This window comes from Ambystoma mexicanum, chromosome 1p, assembly GCF_040938575.1.
Source record: "Ambystoma mexicanum isolate Mex_15411 chromosome 1p, UKY_AmexF1_1, whole genome shotgun sequence".
Taxonomy (NCBI): domain Eukaryota; kingdom Metazoa; phylum Chordata; class Amphibia; order Caudata; family Ambystomatidae; genus Ambystoma; species Ambystoma mexicanum.
In genome coordinates this window covers 1,260,061,072-1,260,080,007 of record NC_090921.1, presented here as the reverse complement: position 1 = coordinate 1,260,080,007, position 18,936 = coordinate 1,260,061,072, and the positions used below count along the sequence as shown (strand labels likewise).

The 18,936-nt window shown below is 47.4% G+C and overlaps 1 protein-coding gene across 4 annotated transcripts in view; it reads left to right on the top strand.

The window, feature by feature from the left end:
* SYT3 (synaptotagmin 3) overlaps positions 1-18,936 on the top strand; it is an 835,659-nt gene that overhangs the window by 529,955 nt on the left and 286,768 nt on the right. For all 4 annotated transcript variants that reach the window (XM_069605085.1, XM_069605103.1, XM_069605091.1 and 1 more), the window contains exon 6: positions 9,799-10,177. In XM_069605085.1, the coding sequence (XP_069461186.1) occupies positions 9,799-10,177 (379 nt within the window). The remainder of the gene's footprint in view (positions 1-9,798; positions 10,178-18,936) is intronic.

Genomic DNA, 18,936 nt, shown 5'->3' with positions numbered 1-18,936 from the left:
TTCAAAAATCAGTTTTTATTTGGTGTCAAGTTTGCAAAAATCATGGCTCACAAACCACCCAAAAAGATCCAACCTCCTTGTTGGGTGGTCAACATCATTCTCCCGCAAGAATCTACATACATATAAGGTCCACAGAAGTGTATCTACATCTGAACATAGTATACTTTTGAAGATTGCTTGCTGGAAGAAATCTGTCAAAAATGGGTGTAATACTGTTACTCACCTCTACCAGAAGCCGGTGTTTTAAAACCATTTTGCGTGAAGTTGAACATGGAACTCAAACTATGCCAAAGAAAGACTTGCTATCAGAAGCCTAAGAGGTGGATACAATTTAAAACTATATTCTGAAAAGGCTTGAAGCAAGAAATTGTTTAATGTATGTGTTAAAAATGTGAGTTATATTATAAGAAAAGACAATTTGTAGACATTGGGTTAAGAGTTAAAGTTTCCCACACTGTGTTTCAAAAACATTCCACACCTTCTCCCTGGACAAAGGAAACTTCCCCCTGCCCTTGGCTAAGAGATTGACAGGGTGTTGAGAATAGGAACTAGGAGGGGCACCCTGGCCTGTTCCTCTGAGTGCAGACAAAGGAGTCCTTGGGCTGAATAGAATTGCAAATTCGGGTGTGACTGACAACAAACTTCTGGCAGGAAGAAGGACATGTGACCCTCTCAGTCAGCCCAGCTCTGGGAGCGGAACAGACTGGGATGTGGATTTAACATTGGACTAAATATATGTTTAAGGAAAATGCTTCTAAAATATTGTAACAAACTGACAAAAATGTGAAACTTTGAGATTGTTAAAATGAAAAATTCGCTCACAGTTTAAGACTAAGCTGGACTCCGTGCGATGTTCTGAGACCAAACTCCAGAATTATTCATATTGTAGCTACTGTGTTTATGCCAGGAACCGGAAAAATTGAAGAAATGTGCCCAGATGGGGTGTGCATGCATGTCTAAAAATTGGTGCAGAAATAATATTTAGAAACCCAATAAAAGCGCAAAAAGTTGTCATTTCTGAACCAAAGCTCTTAGGAAGATGAGAGTTGAACATAAATGTACCTTAGGCAATCTGACATGTAAGTTATGTAATATTAACAAGTTGTGTATATTGTAAATATGTTTTTTTATGAAAAATAAGATGTACTGTACAGACACAAAGGGGAGGGTTTTCCCCTAAGCCATAAAGATGACACAGGATGACACACTGATCCCTTCTCAAATCAGGGGACAGGGAATCCTCTAACCTATCAGATCCATAGAGGGTTGGGCATTGTAGAATCAGCCTCCCCACCCACTTTGGAAATACATAAATAGGGACTGCTGAGGACGGACACACACTTTCCACTTCTCAACTGATTTCTTGGCGAAGCACCCAGCACGAAGATCCAGACATAGATCCAGAAACCAGACTCCTGAACCAAGTTCTAGAACCAAACTCTAGAACCTTGAAGCAGAGAGGCCGAACCCACATGCTGAACCTTTTTCAGCTGGCCTTCAGAACCTTTTGCAACTTGATCCTAACCCCTAAACTTCCAAGGGGCATCTCACATTCAACAGCCTTGCTGAGCTGTTTTGCTATTCTAGCTAAGAACCATGTGCTATAACCAAGATGCAGACCCAGAGAGCAGAGCTGTATCTAGAACCCGTCAGATCCAGTACAAGAGGTCGCGCAGACCGCAGTGCCTTGCCGAGAGCAGAACCCAGTGCTGAGACCTGTCCGGTGGCGAGAGAACCCCAGCCAAACCCTTGACCAGATCTTTGATGGGGCCCACTCCATTCGAAAGCCATAGGAGTGAGTATTTAGTCTAGAACTGTACATAACCAATCTCGTAATCTAAAGTAATCCTATTCCATCCATTTGAACCTGTCCAGAACTGCATTATAGAACCTCTTTTGTTTATCCTAAATTCTTCTCTCCTCCACATGAGTCTGTGATAATTGTAGCAATAATCATCTTTGCGCTGATATTTTCCTGAAGAGGGACAAGTGTTTTGACGGACAGAGATCAGAGAGGAGGCACCGCTGTTCTGGTGGCTGCCCGTTGAGTGTCTTGCTTCTTCATAGCCCTTGGTATAAGTCCATATTGATTCCAAATCTTTAAAGCGCAATCTGTCATTTTGAATTCTTGATTCTGTTTCTGAAAAATCTACCTTCACAAAAACCTCTGTAACTTTTGAACCGCACATCCTAGAACCGAAATTTAACTGTCATTTTGAAGCTAAGATCCTAAGCCAATTCCTTATAGTTTTACTGCTGTAATCGTGTTTCCCGCACGCTGAAAAGTTGCTGCGAATTGCAATTTGGCTCAATTTCACCACTTCTCAAAATAGCTATTTCTTGCTTTTTACTGCTGAAATTCATTTCAATCTGATAATCATTCATGAATCATTGGTAGCGTTGACCTGAACCAATCCAAAGGCACTCTAACTAATTCTGAATCCCATTTAGAGAATTAAAGTACTTTTTAGCATTTTTCCCTTTCATTGCCAATCACATTCACAAGCATTTTTGCCTGTTTTAAATCATACCTATTCTCTCTAAGCTTGCTGGGGGAAGGGGATTGAACTGCATTATTTCCTGAAACCTGTGTGCCCTCATTTCCATCTCTTCATATTGCATAGTGGGGGGAGTGAGTAGTCACAGGGGAAAGAGTGATCATATTGTCTTTTGTGGAAATCATATCAAGTTTATTTCTGTGTTACAATTTTTTCTATCTTGCATTTCCTTGAACCCCTACAAAGTATTCTCTGCTACAGTATCCTTCCTATTCCTACTCCTAAGTGATTAAAGAAATTATTGATATTGAAATATTACCCATTGCTGATCACCGTTCATATTCACAAATGTGTTATTCAGATATTATTCTATTCATAAAAGTGTGATATATATATATTGTTCAATTCTTCAAATAAACCTTTTCATTTGCAAAACAAACCTACTTCTTGGCTCAGTGAGGTCAGGGAGATTCAAAGAGAGGGGCGTTATGTAAGGGTTCATCATCCAGATTTAAAGAATATTTGACATAAAAATATATAAATAAGGGTTTCCATTGGGCATCCCATACTAGGCATTGACTTAGTTAGAATGCTGGATTGAAGTCACTTACAACATATCTGACAAATGTGCTTCCAATTTGCATGTGATTGCATGTTTTTCATTGTGCATGAGTGTCTGTGTGTAAAGTATAGCTGAGCCCTCAACTCTAGACACACTTGGGGGTTGGTACTCGTGTTTGGGCCTGATTCATGGGAGTTTGTAGCACAGTGCAATGTTACTTTGCACTGCCAACACACACCCAGATTCATGGACCTGTGCAAAGTGTATTTCTGCATTGCAAAGTCAGTGCAAAGAGACTACTGCAAAAATGACTTTGCACTGCAATAAATACACTTTGCACAGTTCCATGAATGTGTGTTGGCAATGCAAAGTGACTTTGCCCCATGCTAAAAATTCCACGAATCAGGCCCTTAATGTTACTAGCTCCGTTCCTCATTTAGTGGTGTGCCCCATAGAATCCAACTAGGTTGTCCAGCTGTCAATTAGACACTGACATAGCAATATATGCCACGGCTGGACCCTCTTCATACTACCGCTATTATACTGCCATCAATGTGACGAATCCACTTCCCGGGCACAGGTGGTCCAGGGATGAATATCGGTTTCCAAACCATCAATCAGCCCCACACCTCTGGTACACCAGAAGGGAGCTGAACAGACTGGAGACACAAGTAAATTATAAACCTCCTTGTCCAATTTTGGTAATGTGGACAGAACGGCAGGCTTATCTCTGCAAGGTCATGGATCATTAGTTAGTTGCAAGGCAGCAAAAATACAATTATTACCCGATGATAAAAGGGACTGCCCAGTCAAGGTTGTAAAAAATATCTACTTTATTACAACAAACAGTTCTAGCACACTACAAAATACAACCCACCCTGTAAAGGAACACAGAGGACAGACAGCTTCACGAAGGAAAGGGATGCACTCTGGATAATGACAGGAGGGTAGTCTGTAAAGCAATCCGTCTTAGCTGTTAAAGGCTATTTGGTTTCAGCACCAAGGGACCAAGGGGTCGTAAATGTTACTAGGGGCCTTCAGAGAAGGACCAGGACAGAACCACAATGTACCTGGAGCTGAAGATAATTTTGATGCTCGACAGTGTCGAGACGGTTCCAGGACGCTTTGCAGTTCCTGCGACAGAGTTCAAGACGAGAGAGAGCTGCGGGTATCAGGCGGCAGGTAGTTCAGCAAGAGAGGCCTACACGGCGGCTCAGGGTCAAGACTAATTGTCTCTGTGCTGCTTGGAGGATTTGGAACACTGGTTGAGGCGTCTCAAACAGATTTAGTTACTTCAGCGTGACAATGATGTACCTCTTTTATCGTAATGTAAGATGCCTGTATTTTATCTGCAACCTGCAAACTGTGTCTCCTCAAGTATAATATGTACATTTTGCGATGTACCTCACCTATTATAATGTAATATACCTGTATTAAATCTGCAAACTGTGTATGCTCAAGTATTATATGTAAATGTGCGCCCAGATACCTTTGGTTGGGTAGCACTATATAAATAAAACAAACAAACTGTCAGTGGTGCAGCCGGCCGCGGTTCAAGGGCTTGACTGTCTCGAAAATGCCCTAAAAAGATGGACGCTGGTTGGTGCTTGTTGTAGCACTCCTCCTAGCTTCTTCGCTGTCGTACTTTAAGGTGGACTGCCCAAAGCTGAGGAGAGTGCTTGCAGGTTAACGGCCTTGTCTTTTATTCAGAGACTCTCTGACACTTCCCACCTAGGAAGCTTCCTGGCAGAACCTAGCATGGAACGATGTGTGCTGGCTGTGTCCTCTGAGTTTGGTCTCTCCCTCTGTTTCCTGGGAGATGTTTGGGGGAGGGATCTTGCTTCCCTCTTGGAAATCCTGGCCTTCCTTCACTGGCGGAAGCTGTAAGGCAGACTGTACCTTCAGCCAGGGTCCAAATGAGTCCTTCTTCTTACTCTTTTCGAAGTCATCAGATGATCTGCCAAAAGAGGGTCACAACCCTCTTTTGAAGCCAAATGGACCCCAGTGATTGCTGCAGGCTAAGCCTACCTTAATGAACCAATCCTGGGTCCCCACCAACAATCTTTTGTTATGTGTGAGGTCATAACCAGAGTGCTTTGCAACAGGAAACTTACATTTTTGTTGTGCAGCGAACATAGGAAAATCTGTGCGGATTAGCCCCACACGTTTTCAGAGGTTGATCTCCCATCATTCCATTTCCTAAATGTTTTCTTAAAACCCAGGTGAGCACACTCTCCTTGTGCGGATGGTCGAATTCCTCACAGCCACTACACTAATCGTCTTTGCTAACAATTGAATAATTGCTTCGAATTATAAATTATCTTACAGTGCAATATAATGCTCTTTTAATTTAGGTCTGATCAAACTACCGTCTGCCAAAACACAATTCACCCCACAGTGCTATGAAGCCCTAACAATGGCAGTAAGGCTCTATACAAATATCCAATAACATGGCATTGCCCGTGCCTTTTTTTCTATGTCGTTTTGTGGGAGAGTGGTGGGCAGTCTTGGTTGCTTTCTCCATGCTGTGCTTTGGGATAATGGTGGCTACCAGTATTCATTGCTCCCACTTACTATCTTCCTGCATTGTTGGTTGATGACGATTACAAGGCCTTGTGCAAATGCCTTTTTCCTTCTTGGGAGGGATGGGCAGTGGTGGAGAGCCTTGCTCCCTATACTTGCCCTTTGCTCTGCTCCAGGATTGCTGATGGTTGTGACCATTCTTTGTTGCTTCCACCTTTTTCTCCCGACAGCATTGCACAGGTTGGTGGTCATCCCACATTGCGCCCCCATTTCTTCCCATGAGTGAATAACGGGAAGTGTAGGATGTTGGCTGTGACGCCCTTGCCTCCATGCAATGTTGCCTGATGGTGTTGACTACTTGGGAGTCTTTCCAGTATTCTATATCCCCACAGCGTTGGATGGTGGCAATGGCAAGTTCTTTCTGCTCCAGCCTCCTTGATCTCTATGATATTCGACGGCCGTGGAGAACATTCCTTGTTGCTCCGGCCCTTCCATCCCACAGTTATGTTCCATGACAGCCATTTCCAGTCCATGTGGCTCTGATGTTGTCCTCCAGCCGTGATGGGCAATGGTGGTCAACATTAGGCACTGCTTATGCCAATTCCTTCATAAAGTGAAGGGCATTGGCAAATGAAGGGGCCCCAGTGTTTGTAGGCTGTCTTTATGTGAAGGCAGGCCCATGGGGTCCAGGGTGCCTTCCTCCACCACACCATAATACCATACCCACAGAAAGGAGGTTCTAAATGTGCCATTTGCAGTACAAATGACCTGCAAAATGACTCACCTGGCTTTCACTTATAATAGACTGACATACATACCAATGACAATCAATGTCAGCACATCCTATGGGCCGGGAGGATAGCTCAGGGACAACATACTCACCTTGGAAGCAAGACGGCGCAGAGCAACAGCGCTTAGAAACCTCTCGGTATTAAGTGCATTATAAATAACCAATTACAATTACTATCACATCATGCCTACTGACCGGTGGCAGGACACAAGAACCAACTCCTCCTCAATTGCTTTCCCTGCCAGATTGTGTCAATAGTTGGCTGCACTGTGCATAAGGCAGTAAGCCAAGGCTTCTTGCTCAGAAGCTAACATTGACTGGCTGCTCTCGGTGTCCCTGGAGGCTGTCCAGCCTTAGCCTAGAACTCCCTCAGGTGACCGAAATCAGAACCTGCAGTGAGGCCATGCTCAGAGGCATAGGCAGGCTAGAGCCTGAGCGGGTGAGGCCCACCCCCAATCTGTGGGCTGTGTGGGCATGTACAGATGTTAATGCCGTTGGTGTGGGCTCAACTGCATTGGCTTCAGGCCGCACTTGTTAGAGAATCCTGGCGGCGCCTCTGGGGATGCTCAGCTGCCGCCTGCATCGTGCGCTCTCTATTCTGCAGGGAAGTGCAAGCACATCTGCTTAAGCAGTAGTTCACCAAAGAAGGGCCCAATCCGCAAATAGTCGCGCAAGTCAATACAGTGCCGAGGCTTCACTTGCATCACGTGATTGTAAGAAATGTGCAGGTCACCATATTCACAAACGGGCTTGTGACCCTGCGCAAAGGATGCACTGGCCCGACCTTTTGCCGTACATTAGTGCCAGGAGTGCGCTCCTGGCACTGGTGTAAGATAGGCTGCCCACACCAGTGTGGATGCTGACAGCGCACGGCTGAACGCATTTCTGTCTGAGTGTAAAGGCTGAAACTGGAAGCAGGGAAGCAGTGGTTAATGCCTCTGCTGTCCCGTATTAAAAAAAAGATCCTGGAAAGACCAGAAATGACCTTCCCAGCGTGCACACCCCCTTGCGCCTGCTCCAAGCAGGTGCAAAGGCATGCTTTTGTTAATTCGCATTTCAAAGGGCACCCCGTTTGTGAAATGCCTCCTTGCGCACAGCACAATCATTTACACTATTGCGCAGCATTGGGGCGGGGGCTGGAAGAGCTTTGAAAGAGAACTAATGTGATGCAACCATTTGGAGGCCCTTTGCCAAAGGGGGCCTATCCTTTTCCTCGTGCACATAAGGGGATGGGCTAGCACCCCCATCACTTCTGACCCAGACCCCAGATTTTCTGGGTGGGAAATTTAGGAACATTTTATGCTTGTTCTTGTCTGCGTTATTACAGGAGACCGGGCCTCATTCTGACTCTGCCGGTCCGGTATTTCCATTATACCAACACTTTTCTGGACCGTCAGAGTACAAGTTTGCCGGTCGGGGTTGACTGATCAACCTTCCATCCAAGAGCTGGAGGTAAATCAGGCCCCCAGTGGCAAAAAACAGCCGATATTACCAGTAACACCGGTGACGGTAATACTGGCAATCCCCAAGAACTGCCATTACGGGCTCCAGGAATATCTTGGTAATACCGGGATATCAGGTACCGGTAATGGTAGGTCCGTTTTCCGGTATCCTGGAAAGATTTACCGACAGGATACCAGCAAACGTTCATCTACATGGCAGTGGGCTCGGAGATAACACAAAAGTGCTGTGCATGGATGGAAACGGCCTCTCTGCGGTAGTGGTGGTGGTATTCGTGCATGCATGCTTGGCTAAACTTCTATCGTCTCGTTTTGATCAGCTGATATAAACAGTAATACAGGGGTTGCTGCACGGAAGCTGAATTTACAGGTACATAAAACAATAGCTTGGCATTCAACAAAGTCAGCCATGGGGTCTTACTGTTCATCGATATTGAAACTGGGAAGAGAGTTCAAGCGCAATGCACTTGCCTTGGGTACAGGATGATGCCATGCGTCATGGGCTGGGAGGATAGCTCAGGGGCAACTCGTTTGTCGTGGAAGCAACACTACGGTCAACACCGGTCTCGCAGTTAGTGACTGGTCTCCGGTGTTAAGTGCATTATAAAAGATGAATTAATTCATGAGTGGGTTCTATACCAAGGTTGGGTTCACATAACTCTTCCAACACCTGCACACCCCCTGCATTGCTGAAGTGAGTACCACATTGTGGGTAATAACAATGGTAATAAGTTGGATCAGTAGCCAAGCGCTCTGAAACTGGGTTCTTGGTGCTAGCAGCGCTATAAAAAATAGAATGATTGTTATTAGTATTACTTGACTCTTTCCGAGCGTGTGTCAAATGGCACAATTAAGAGAGCGACACCAATCTGGGCATTTGTGAGTTGAATTTCTTTGGCAGCCTTATTTTTTGTGTTCAAAATGTTGCAGATAAAATGACACATGCTTTGAAGTCTGTTTTATTTTCCTTACACAAATCAATGCTGCCATGTCCGAGGCCCAGGGCAACCCGCGGCTCTCCAGATGTTTTGGACTACAACGCCCATGATCTCTCTCGATTGCTTGTTATGGCTAGGGCTGATGGGAGTTGTAGAGCGAAGGATCTGGAGAGCCAAAGGTTCCAGAGCGCTCATCTATTTGGATGCATAATGAGGAGTGGATGGAAATGGGGCAAGAGATTAAGGAGTGAGTGATTGTAGGTGGGTGAGAAGCAGGACGGCAGCCTTGCAAGTAAAGAGCGTTAGGAGTGGGTGACCTTGGAAGGGCAGAGGTACGAGAGGGGGGACTGACTAAGGACAGAGGTAGGAGAGGATAGCTAATGAACTGGATAGAGGCAGAGGTGGGTGAATAGCGAGAAGGAGCGATACAGAAGTGAGTGGATATTTTAAAGAAGGACAAACCAGAGTGCCTTGTTATTAAGAAAAACAGTGGTCTGCTATTATCATATTGCTAATTTATAATGCGCTTAATACCAGCAATCGGTTTCTAAGCACGGGATGGGGATTTGAACCTGTGTTCTTCTGCTTTGTTTTGTTTCTAAGACAAACGCGTTGCCCCTGAGCTATCCTTCCTTCCCGAGTTATCAAGATGGAAGGACAGACATATTAGTAGATTGATTTATTTTAAAAACGAGGGAGGCTTGTCTGCGCTTATTGCAGGAGATGAACGGTCAGTTCGGGGAGGTTCTGGGAGTCCCAGATAGAGGTTGGAGCATGTGGCTATGTCAATGTGAAATGCAGAAGATGTGATCTAGGTGCTATTGTCCTCTATGAGGAGGTGGAAAGGATGTACTCAAGAAGTAGTTGAGGCTAAGAAGGAATGAGGATGATGTAGTTGATAGACAGCAAGAGGAGTGCTTAGGTCACTGATAAAAAAGGGGGGCATGAACAGAATGTCTCCATCACACATCAGTGAGGACCACTTGCATGGCTTGCGGCTAAATCTGTGTGTGTTCTTGATTTGCAGAAATCTCCGTCAGCCTCCTGTCCGTCATCGTTACGTTTTGCGGCATTGTCCTGCTGGGGGTTTCCCTCTTTGTCTCCTGGAAACTCTGCTGGATTCCCTGGAGGGGTAAGGGCTCATCCCCGACCCAGCGCAAGGACCATGGTCACCACGGCCTTCTCCACCACTCTCACTATGGGGATTTGCTGGTGGAACGTGTGGAGCTGGGCCCAGAGATGCCCGAGCGCTCCTATCTGGACATGGACTCTTACCCAGATGCCAACATCAAGCTGAGCCAGACGTCACCCGACATACCCGTGGAGAGCCAGGTCACGGGCAAGGATGCACCGATCCCCAACGCGCATTCGCACCAGCAAGTGGCCAACATTGGCCCGGCACCCAGGTAAACTCTCACTGCTCATGTTTCTGTCAGCAATTAAAATTTTCATTAGGTGCTGCACTAAATGGCTTAGAGTGTTTAGCTCAGCTTCCACTGGTGCCCATTCCTGGTCTACGGATGGCCATGATAAGATATCGGGTCACTTGTTCCAGAAAGAGTACTTACTTCAAGATTTCAGTGCGCAGGGCTTCCAGTGTGAGGTTCTTCAGCAAAGATGCTACTTAGCAATTATCAAGAATGGAAGCCTTTGAAGGTGTCTTTATCTTCTTCAGGGGTGAGTGTCCCCCGCTGCACTCTACAGTGATCCCTTCCATTGGATTGTAAGGAGTTGTATAGATTCTGATGTGGGAAGTCCTAGGCAGCTGGCTTCGGCCATGCATAAGTCCTTCTGTGAAGACCGCATGTCCCCTGCTAAGCTCCTTTCTGGCCCCTTCAGCTGTACCTCTGGGTTCTTACCTAGGGCTTCTGGCCAAAGCCTGGCACCTCTAAGTGACATGGCAGGTTGCCTCCCTGTTCTCTTTAAGAATCACTGAGCTATAGTTGCCAGCGACGCCATTTTACTGCTCTGTGGGTCTTGAGGCCTAGAAGCTTTGCGCTGGCAGAGGCTATGGCCACATGGCCTAGACAGCAATCAAGCAGTCGCCTCTGCACGCATGAAAGTCACTAGTAGAAGGGCTAGTAAGTGGTGGGCTTGCCCACAGAACTAAAGAAAGCCTGGGGTTGCTCGGAAATGAGGCGCTCGTTTCTTTTACAGTATGATGCAATACAGGGTCTAAGGCTGCTCTAAAGCAGTGTAGGAAATCAGGAAAAGGTGGATAGACACAAAGTGCAAAGGATGGAGGACTGGTGGCGCAGAGTGGCACAAGTGGTAAGGGTTGAGGAAATGATTGAAAACGTGACTAGTGGAGAACCAGTTACTCCACAATTAAGAATGAAAGCAGCCATTGCACAACAATGAATTAGACTATATGCAGGACAGGTGAAGCATTCAGTTCTATTGTAAATAATGATGGGAATGGAGGAATCGACTTCGTTTTTTCTTGCAGATATGCCTAAATCTTTTAAAAATGGATTTAGAAAAGTTATAGAAATTACAAACAAATGCAAGGAATACATATGAAGTACACAAACATGAACATTTCTTGGGAAAAGACTGGTGAACATAGGGTAGACTTCAACAGAACTTTGGGATGATTGTTGTATCGCCACATGGGGAGTTGGAGTGGCAGGGCACTGGCGAGGGCTGGTCCGGAACATACACCTCACTCATTTCCGTCTCAGCTCTGGACTTCTGGTAGCATTAATGTTACAGGAAAGCCTGCTATTATCATTTTGGAGGCGTTACCTTAGTACTCTCTGTTATGCCTCTTTCATTCCTCTTACATGCGACACGGGAGCCTCAGGGTAACGTGTGTACTTTCGTTAATTCCCCAATTACAAACTGCCCCTTCCTTCTCACTCCTCTACCCTTCCTCCCTCCCTCCAAGTGTCCATAGTCCATCCTTCCTAAAGGGCACTCTCTCAATATCTCGCCAAAAACACCTCCCCCTTGAGTGTCATGGAGGTTCACCGTTTACATTTGCTTGATGAGGTGTAGGGGCTTCTGTGTGACCGATGAGGGCGCCCTGGTGATTCGCGAGTCTCTCCGGATCCCTCCACGCCCGGTGGGTCGCTTGCTTCTTCAGATCTCAGTTCCTCTTCTTCGACCGCTATCTCCTCCATCAGTTCTGGCTCCTCCAGGTGTAGTTTGCGGTGACCATCGGCCCTTTCACTTTGGTAACTAGGAATGGTTCTGGGTTGTATCTCGGGTCAGTCTTCGCTTGTTGTCTTTGTCTTACTAGAACGGCCTCGCCGACTGGGAGTTGGTGTTCTTTTGCTCTCCTCTTTTGGGCCGCCAATTCCTTCATCTTTCTTTTCTTTTCCGCATCTCTTTCTCGGATTTCCGCTTCCTGTTCTGGTGTGTAGTCTTCTACTTGTTGGAGGTGTGTTCGAGGTTTGTATTTTATCATTAAGTCTAAGGGCTTCCATCCAGTTTCTTCATGTGGTGTATTCCTGTAACTCCTTAGCATCTGGAATATTGCTTGGGGTCGCGATGTTGGATCAGTAGTGGCCTTCTGTCGGGTTGGCTTGATGGTGGCCATGAATTGTTCCACCATGCCATTGGCCTGTGGCCATAGTGGTGTGATTCTTTGGTGGCGGAAACCCAAAGTCTTGTCCTTGGAACGGCGGGCCGTTATTTGTCTTTGCAGTGTTGGGTATCCCCTATTCACTGAACAGTTCATCGATCACTCCTACTACATGGTGAAACGCTGTGGATTGCACGTGTTTTATTAGTGGGAATCATGAGTACTCATCTATTATTATGAGGAGGTGCGCTCCTTCCTCAAGTGGGCCATAGAAATTCATGGATATTCTTTGCTAGGGTCCATCTGGTGGTGGTACCATCTGAAGTGGACGTGGGGGACTGTTTGCCGTTGTCTTCTGGCACGGTATGCAGTGGGTCTGGGTGTCTTCCAGAATTGCATCCATGTACGGGAACCACACTTGATTTCTCAGTATCTTCTTTGTGTTTGCGATCCCCCGGTGACCTTCATGGGATATATGGGCTATGGCCATGAGTGCTTTCCTTAAGCCATTTGGGACTACTCAGCAGTTTCCTCATAGCAGTATCCCTTGGTCCGTTGTGGCAAGTTCATTCTGTATTTTTGCCATCCTGTGCAGATCTTTTTTGTCCACTTCACTGCTCACGAACTGTTCTATGTTGAGGTGCATCCATTTGTTTGTGTTGGTGAGGCGCATTGCCGCCTGTATCGTGGGTTCAGCCCTGCTTTTGCTGGCAAATGTCTCAGTCATAATGGCGGGGGGAGGGCGTTGAACGACTGGTTTGAGATGTAGTCTTCTGCCTCTTGTCTCATGGAGTCCTCCGTCTTTCCTTCTGGATGCCTGGACAGGTAATCTGCTGGGTTGGCATCACCCCCGTATTTGTGGATGATCTGATAGTCATACTCCTGTAGCCGGATGCCCCACCTTTCGATACATGGGGGCATTTTGGTTTTGGGGTTGCCAGACAGGGACAGTACTGTCTGGTGGCCCGTGATGAGGGTGAATCCTCTTCCGATAAAGAAGTGATGAAACTTTTCACATGCCCATACCGCTACTAAGATTTCTTGTTTGGCTTGGTAATATGCCTGTTCAGGCTCTGCTGGCGTATGCGATTATGTCGCTCTTGTGGGGTTTATTGGGGTTAATCTGGGCAAGTATGGCACCTAGGCCAATGGGACTGGCTTCAACGATGGATTCTGTTTCCCACTTTGGGTTGAAGTAGGAGAGTTGGCGGTTGTTGACGAGTTCCCTCCTTGATGTTGCAAAATGCTTCTTGGCAGCGCATGTCCCATTCAAACAGGTAGTCTTTCTTGAGAAGTCTCTGGAGGTGGTCTGTGAGGCTAGCATAATTTGGCAGGTAGCAAACGCTGCAGCCAGCCATCCCTATGAATGATCGTAGTTCGGCAACTCCGGTGGGGGGGGATTAGGCCGATGATGGTGCTGATTTTGTCAGGGTCGCCAGTGATGCCCTGGTCTGAAAAAATGTGACCAAAGAAGCATAGGCTCCGTTTGTTGATGCACACTTGGGTCTGTTGAGGGTGAGCCTGGCCTTGTGGAGGATGTCACACACTGCAATGTCACGTTGTTCTTGAGTGATACCAAAGATCAAGATGTCGTCGCTATAGTTAAGGGTGTTAAGCACCGGGGATATTAGTCTGCAAATTGACTCTTGAAATATTTCTTCTGCAGAGCATATCCCAAAGATGCGCTGCTTGTAGCGGAACAGCCCTTCATGCGTTGCGAAGGTGGTGAATAGTCTGGAGGTGGGGTCAATCACCAGCTGGTGATACCCTTGGTTCAAGTCTAGTTTGGAGAAGCGGGTGGCCTGGTTGAGTCTCACCAGCAAGTCTTCAATGTTGGGTCCTGGGTGTCTCTCTCTCTCTCTCTCTGGATTGCAATGTTAGGAATTTGCATGTCCACAGAGCGGCGCAGGCAGCCATTGTCCTTTGTTTCGACTATTACAGGGGACACCCATGGTGTGGGGCCATCCACTCTCTCGATGATGTCGTTCTCGAGAAGTGGTTGTAGTTCATGCGTGACTTGGGCCTGAAAGTGGAATCCAACTCTGCAGGGGTGCTGAGGCACCGGGCGGACTCTTGGGTCAATGTGGAGGGATATGACTGTGTCTTTTAGCATGCCCACTCCTTCGAATCGTTTTGGGAAGGAGGATGTAAGTTCTTCAATGTCCAGTTCTTGACATGATATTGAGCTCAGGATCTGTGCCCCTCGGGGTAAGCCCTGTACAACTTTGGATGGATTGTATTGGATGTCAATCAAGGCTAGGGCCCTGGTGGTCAGGTAGCTGAGGAGGCATCGCCCAGTCGTTGGGCTGTGGATGACATGAATGGTGGTGGGCACACTTTGTCCTCTGTTGAGCAGGTCGCATCGGAATTGGCCCCTGGATCGGAGCGGGTAGGCTGCTCCCCACTGGAATTTGCGAGCCTGAGACGGACATAGTGGGTAGGCGATTGCTATGGTGTGATAAGTGCCCTCATTCATGACGTTGACTGTCGCCCCGGTGTCCATGATGAATTGTTTATTTAGGCCACCTATTTGGACTGCCACTTTTGGCGCTGTGCTGGCATCCGGTGTGTCACTGATGAGTCTCACATCTTCCTTGCTATACCTGTCGTGGGTGTAGTATTGGTCATCTGCTTGGTGTACCCCTTCATTTGGTGGCAGGTTCTCATAGGGGTCATGGACATAGTATGGTGCTGGGTATGCATTTATGTAATTATTATGGCTCAGTCCTTGCTCAGGAGCGTAGTCTGCTGGTGGGTTGGGTGTGTAGTGATATGCATTGGAGTATCGCGCCGCGGATCAATGTTGAGATTTTCTATTGCCAGTATGACTCCTGGTTGAGCGCAGGCTGACGGCATGTTTCTGTCTTGGAATGTTCTCGAGGTGTCTTGGACATGGTATGCTCTAGGACCCGGCCCTCTCAGCTGTTGAAGTCTCCTGATTGGGCCAGACAGTGGGGACAGCCTGTATGCGGCAAGCATTGGATATTTTTCCTTGGTCATCGCCTGGAGGTGGTTTTCTTGGCCACACCTCATACACATTTGTCCTATGGCTGGGCATTGAACCATGTGGGGAAATTCGAATCCACATCTGTAGCATAGCTTCTCCCCTTGGGTTCGTCGGTGAGGGCTACAGGGTTCTTGTCTCCTGGCGGGCCTTGGTCACAGGGGTATCCTTGGGGGCTGGTGGCCAATGCTACAATGGTATCGCCTTTCTTTGGGTTCTCCCCATGGCCGCTGCCTGCACGTCCATTTTTTCCTATATATTCTTGCTATGGTGACAATTTCGTGTAGTGGAAGGGTTTTCATAAATAGGTGTTTCCTAAACTGCAAGGAGGTGCACCCTTCGATTATTCTGAGTCTGATCGCTTCATTGTCATTGAAATTGGCAAAGTCGCAGTAGGTAATTTATTTTTTATGCCAGAGTCCTTGGGGGCTGGTGGCCAATGCTACAATGATATTGCCTTTCTTTGGGTTCTCCATGGCCGCTGCCTGCACGTCCACTTTTTCGTATATATTCTTGCTAGCTCGACGATTTCATGTAGTGGGAGGGTTTTCTTCAATAGGTGTTTCCTAAACTGCAAGGAGGTGCACCCTTCGATTATCCTGAGTCTGATTGCTTCATCGTCATTGAAATTGGCAAAGTCGCAGTAGGTAATTTATTTTTTATGGGTTTTATGCCAGAGAATGAATTCTCCTATTGTTTCATGTGGTAGTTGTGCACACTGATTAAATGTATACCTCTAGTAGTCTCTGTTGGGGAGGATTATTAGTTTCCTGTTGGCGGCAGAGATTAGATGTTGATAGGTTTCTCTCTTGTGTTGGGATTGTCTTCAGGATTTCTTTGATCTTCTTCCCAGCTAGGTTAGCGCAAATGTTTATTTTGTTGGGGGAGTCTTTGTCCCCTATGGCTCTCATAAAGTCCTCAAATTCATCCATCCATTTCTCCCACCTCTGCCCCTGATCATGGTATGGTTGTAGTGGGAATGGGTTGGGTCATCTTAAAAAGGACGCCCTGGAGGCCAGTCCTGTTCCGACGATGACCTAGGCTCCTTTGCCCGCAGCTAGCCGTGCTTCCGTGGTCATGTTGCTTGTTATGGGTGTTTGTAGGTGGGGTGGATCTCCTCACGGTCCCCAACCTAGCTGGGTTTCTTTTGTTTGCTGGACTGGAGGGCTTCTGTGGATGATTGCGTCACACCCCAGTCACTAGTTGACCTTCCTTGGCAAGTCTGGTTGTGCCCTACTTAGTGGTAGTCCCGGCCAGTACTCCTGTTCTTCTGGCCTGGCCTTGCCTTGGTGACTCGTTGGGCCTTTGTTTGTTTCTGTTGTCCCTGGTGGCGCAGTGTGGTGGCCATGATTTTCCCTGGTGGTGTAGTGGGTTGGCTACGTGCGTTGTCCCGTCAAGGTAGGTGTGTTTGCACCCTTGCCGCCTGAAATGGGTCTGGTCCGCTCTCGTTGCAGGCTCTGATCCCCTCTGCGCAGCCACGTGTGGTGTATTGGCTCCCTCAGCAGCCGTATAGTGTACGCGTCTCTCTTTCCTTCCCTCAGCAGCGTGTGCTCTGCGCTGGTCCCTCCTCGCCCCAATGCCAGTGGGCAGCTTACCATTGGCGGTGCAGGTCTTTTCTGTCCTCCTTCTGCTGGGTCCTACTCACCCTGGTGTGTCGGCCATGGGTCTGCTTCTCTTGTCCACGAGACTCTCCTTGCTCGCACATCGGCAGTGATGACCTCCTCTGACTTCTCCAGTGTCCTGGTGGGTCCTCCTCACCCCGGTCGCTCTTCCCCCTGAATAGTCCTGGTTTCGCAGCCAGGCGCTCAGCAGCGCCGACAGTCAGCATGGGCCATCGCTTCGTCGCCAGGTCTTATGTCTCTTTCATTCCTCTTACATACGACAAGGGAGCCTCTGGGTAACGTGTCTACTTTCTTTAACTCCCCAATTACAAACTGCCCCTTCCTCCTCATACCCCTTCCCTTCCTCGTGTAGCCCATCCTTCTTAAAGGGCCATCTCTCAATTCCTCGCCACAACACCCAGCTCAAGGCAAACAGGGAGTGCATTCTAGATCTCTGTATCAGAGCCTACATTGTCTAGAAGGCTGACATATTGAGGCCGCAGAGCTCTTCGCAATGGAATGCGAAATGACCACATTTTACTCCAGGCAGGAAAAGGTGAATTCTGGGGAAAAACCACTAGCTTCACCAATTGTGCCTGCAAAGTGAAATTCGACATTGCAGGAATTATCTCAGCTGAAATTAATTTTTTGGCTGAAATGTCACATTTTTGCCAGACATGTCAGTCAATTAGGGGACTGCATAATGTTTTGGCCCCTTTATTGGCTGGAATTTCAGGCACAAATAACATTGTGCACGGCAAAACGAAATTTGCAAAAAAGTGGCGAATTCTGAAAAAATCTGCTGCTCTTTCGAAGCAAAATTGGAGGCTAATTTCACTGAGTTTGCTTCAAAAGCAATACTTTGTACCCATCTAAGTAAGGGCCAGGCCACTGATCAGAGTTTGGGACTCAGCCGCAAAACCTCCGCCCTTTCACTACGGAATTACGAAGTCATCATCAAGCAGCAGTGACTTGCAGGCCCTGGGCCTTGTGCCTGCAGAGGTAATGGTGGGAGAGCCTCACCTCATTAGGCACAATGCTCACACGAACACACACGCACACAACAGACACTCACACACTCACACACACCACACGCAGACACACTCCACACGCAGACACACACTCACAGTCTCACCCACACACACACACACTCACTCTCACACACATCACACTCACACACGCACACTCACACACCACACGCAGACACACAATCACACATTCTCACACACACACACATAAATACACACCACACTCACACACATACTCGCACACTCTCTCTCACACACACACACACACACACACAAACACTCAGCCAAATCCTCAAGCCCAATCCCACATTCTTTTTTTATTAGGCTACTGCTTAGCTGGTAGTAGGGCAGTGTCTATGTGTCAGAGCTTCTCTTGGGCCTGGCCCGGTGTCAATGGGTTCATGTGTGGATCCATGGCCAAAATGGAAGACCCGCCCTTTCCACTTATCACCTCTGACAGATTGGCAAGTGACTGCCAGGGTACTATTTGTTGTAAAAAGGTCAACAGGCAATTGTGCTGAGCAGAGACTGTGGTTTTCTAGATCTAGGGAAGCCCGACGGGGCTCAGGCCGGCCAAGGCCAAAGCTTGGGCTTTAGCCTGACCCTCCACTTGGGTCAGTGCCTACCCTAAGCAGGGGCCTGCCACGAACCCCGCCAGCTGCCCCCACTCTAGGGAACAAATGTTTTTTTAAAAAAATAACTGTGTGCCTGCCTGACTTCCAGTCCCACCCCAGCCACTCATTGATTGGCTGGGACAGGAGGGCTTCCCGGGACGAGACTGTGCAGCAGAAAGTGGCAAATTCAAGGTAAGTGAGCACTAAGAGTTGTGCTCCACTGGCACTCGCTTCCCTTCGCAGGCACTTCCACCATCCACTTTTCCCTTTTCCCTGCCCCAGCCTTCTCCCCAAAACATCACATTGTCCCTACACCCCAGTCCCCAGAACCTATTCTTGCCTCAGCACCATTTAGCCCCTTTTCTTGCTGCTAGTCCCGTTTAGCCCCT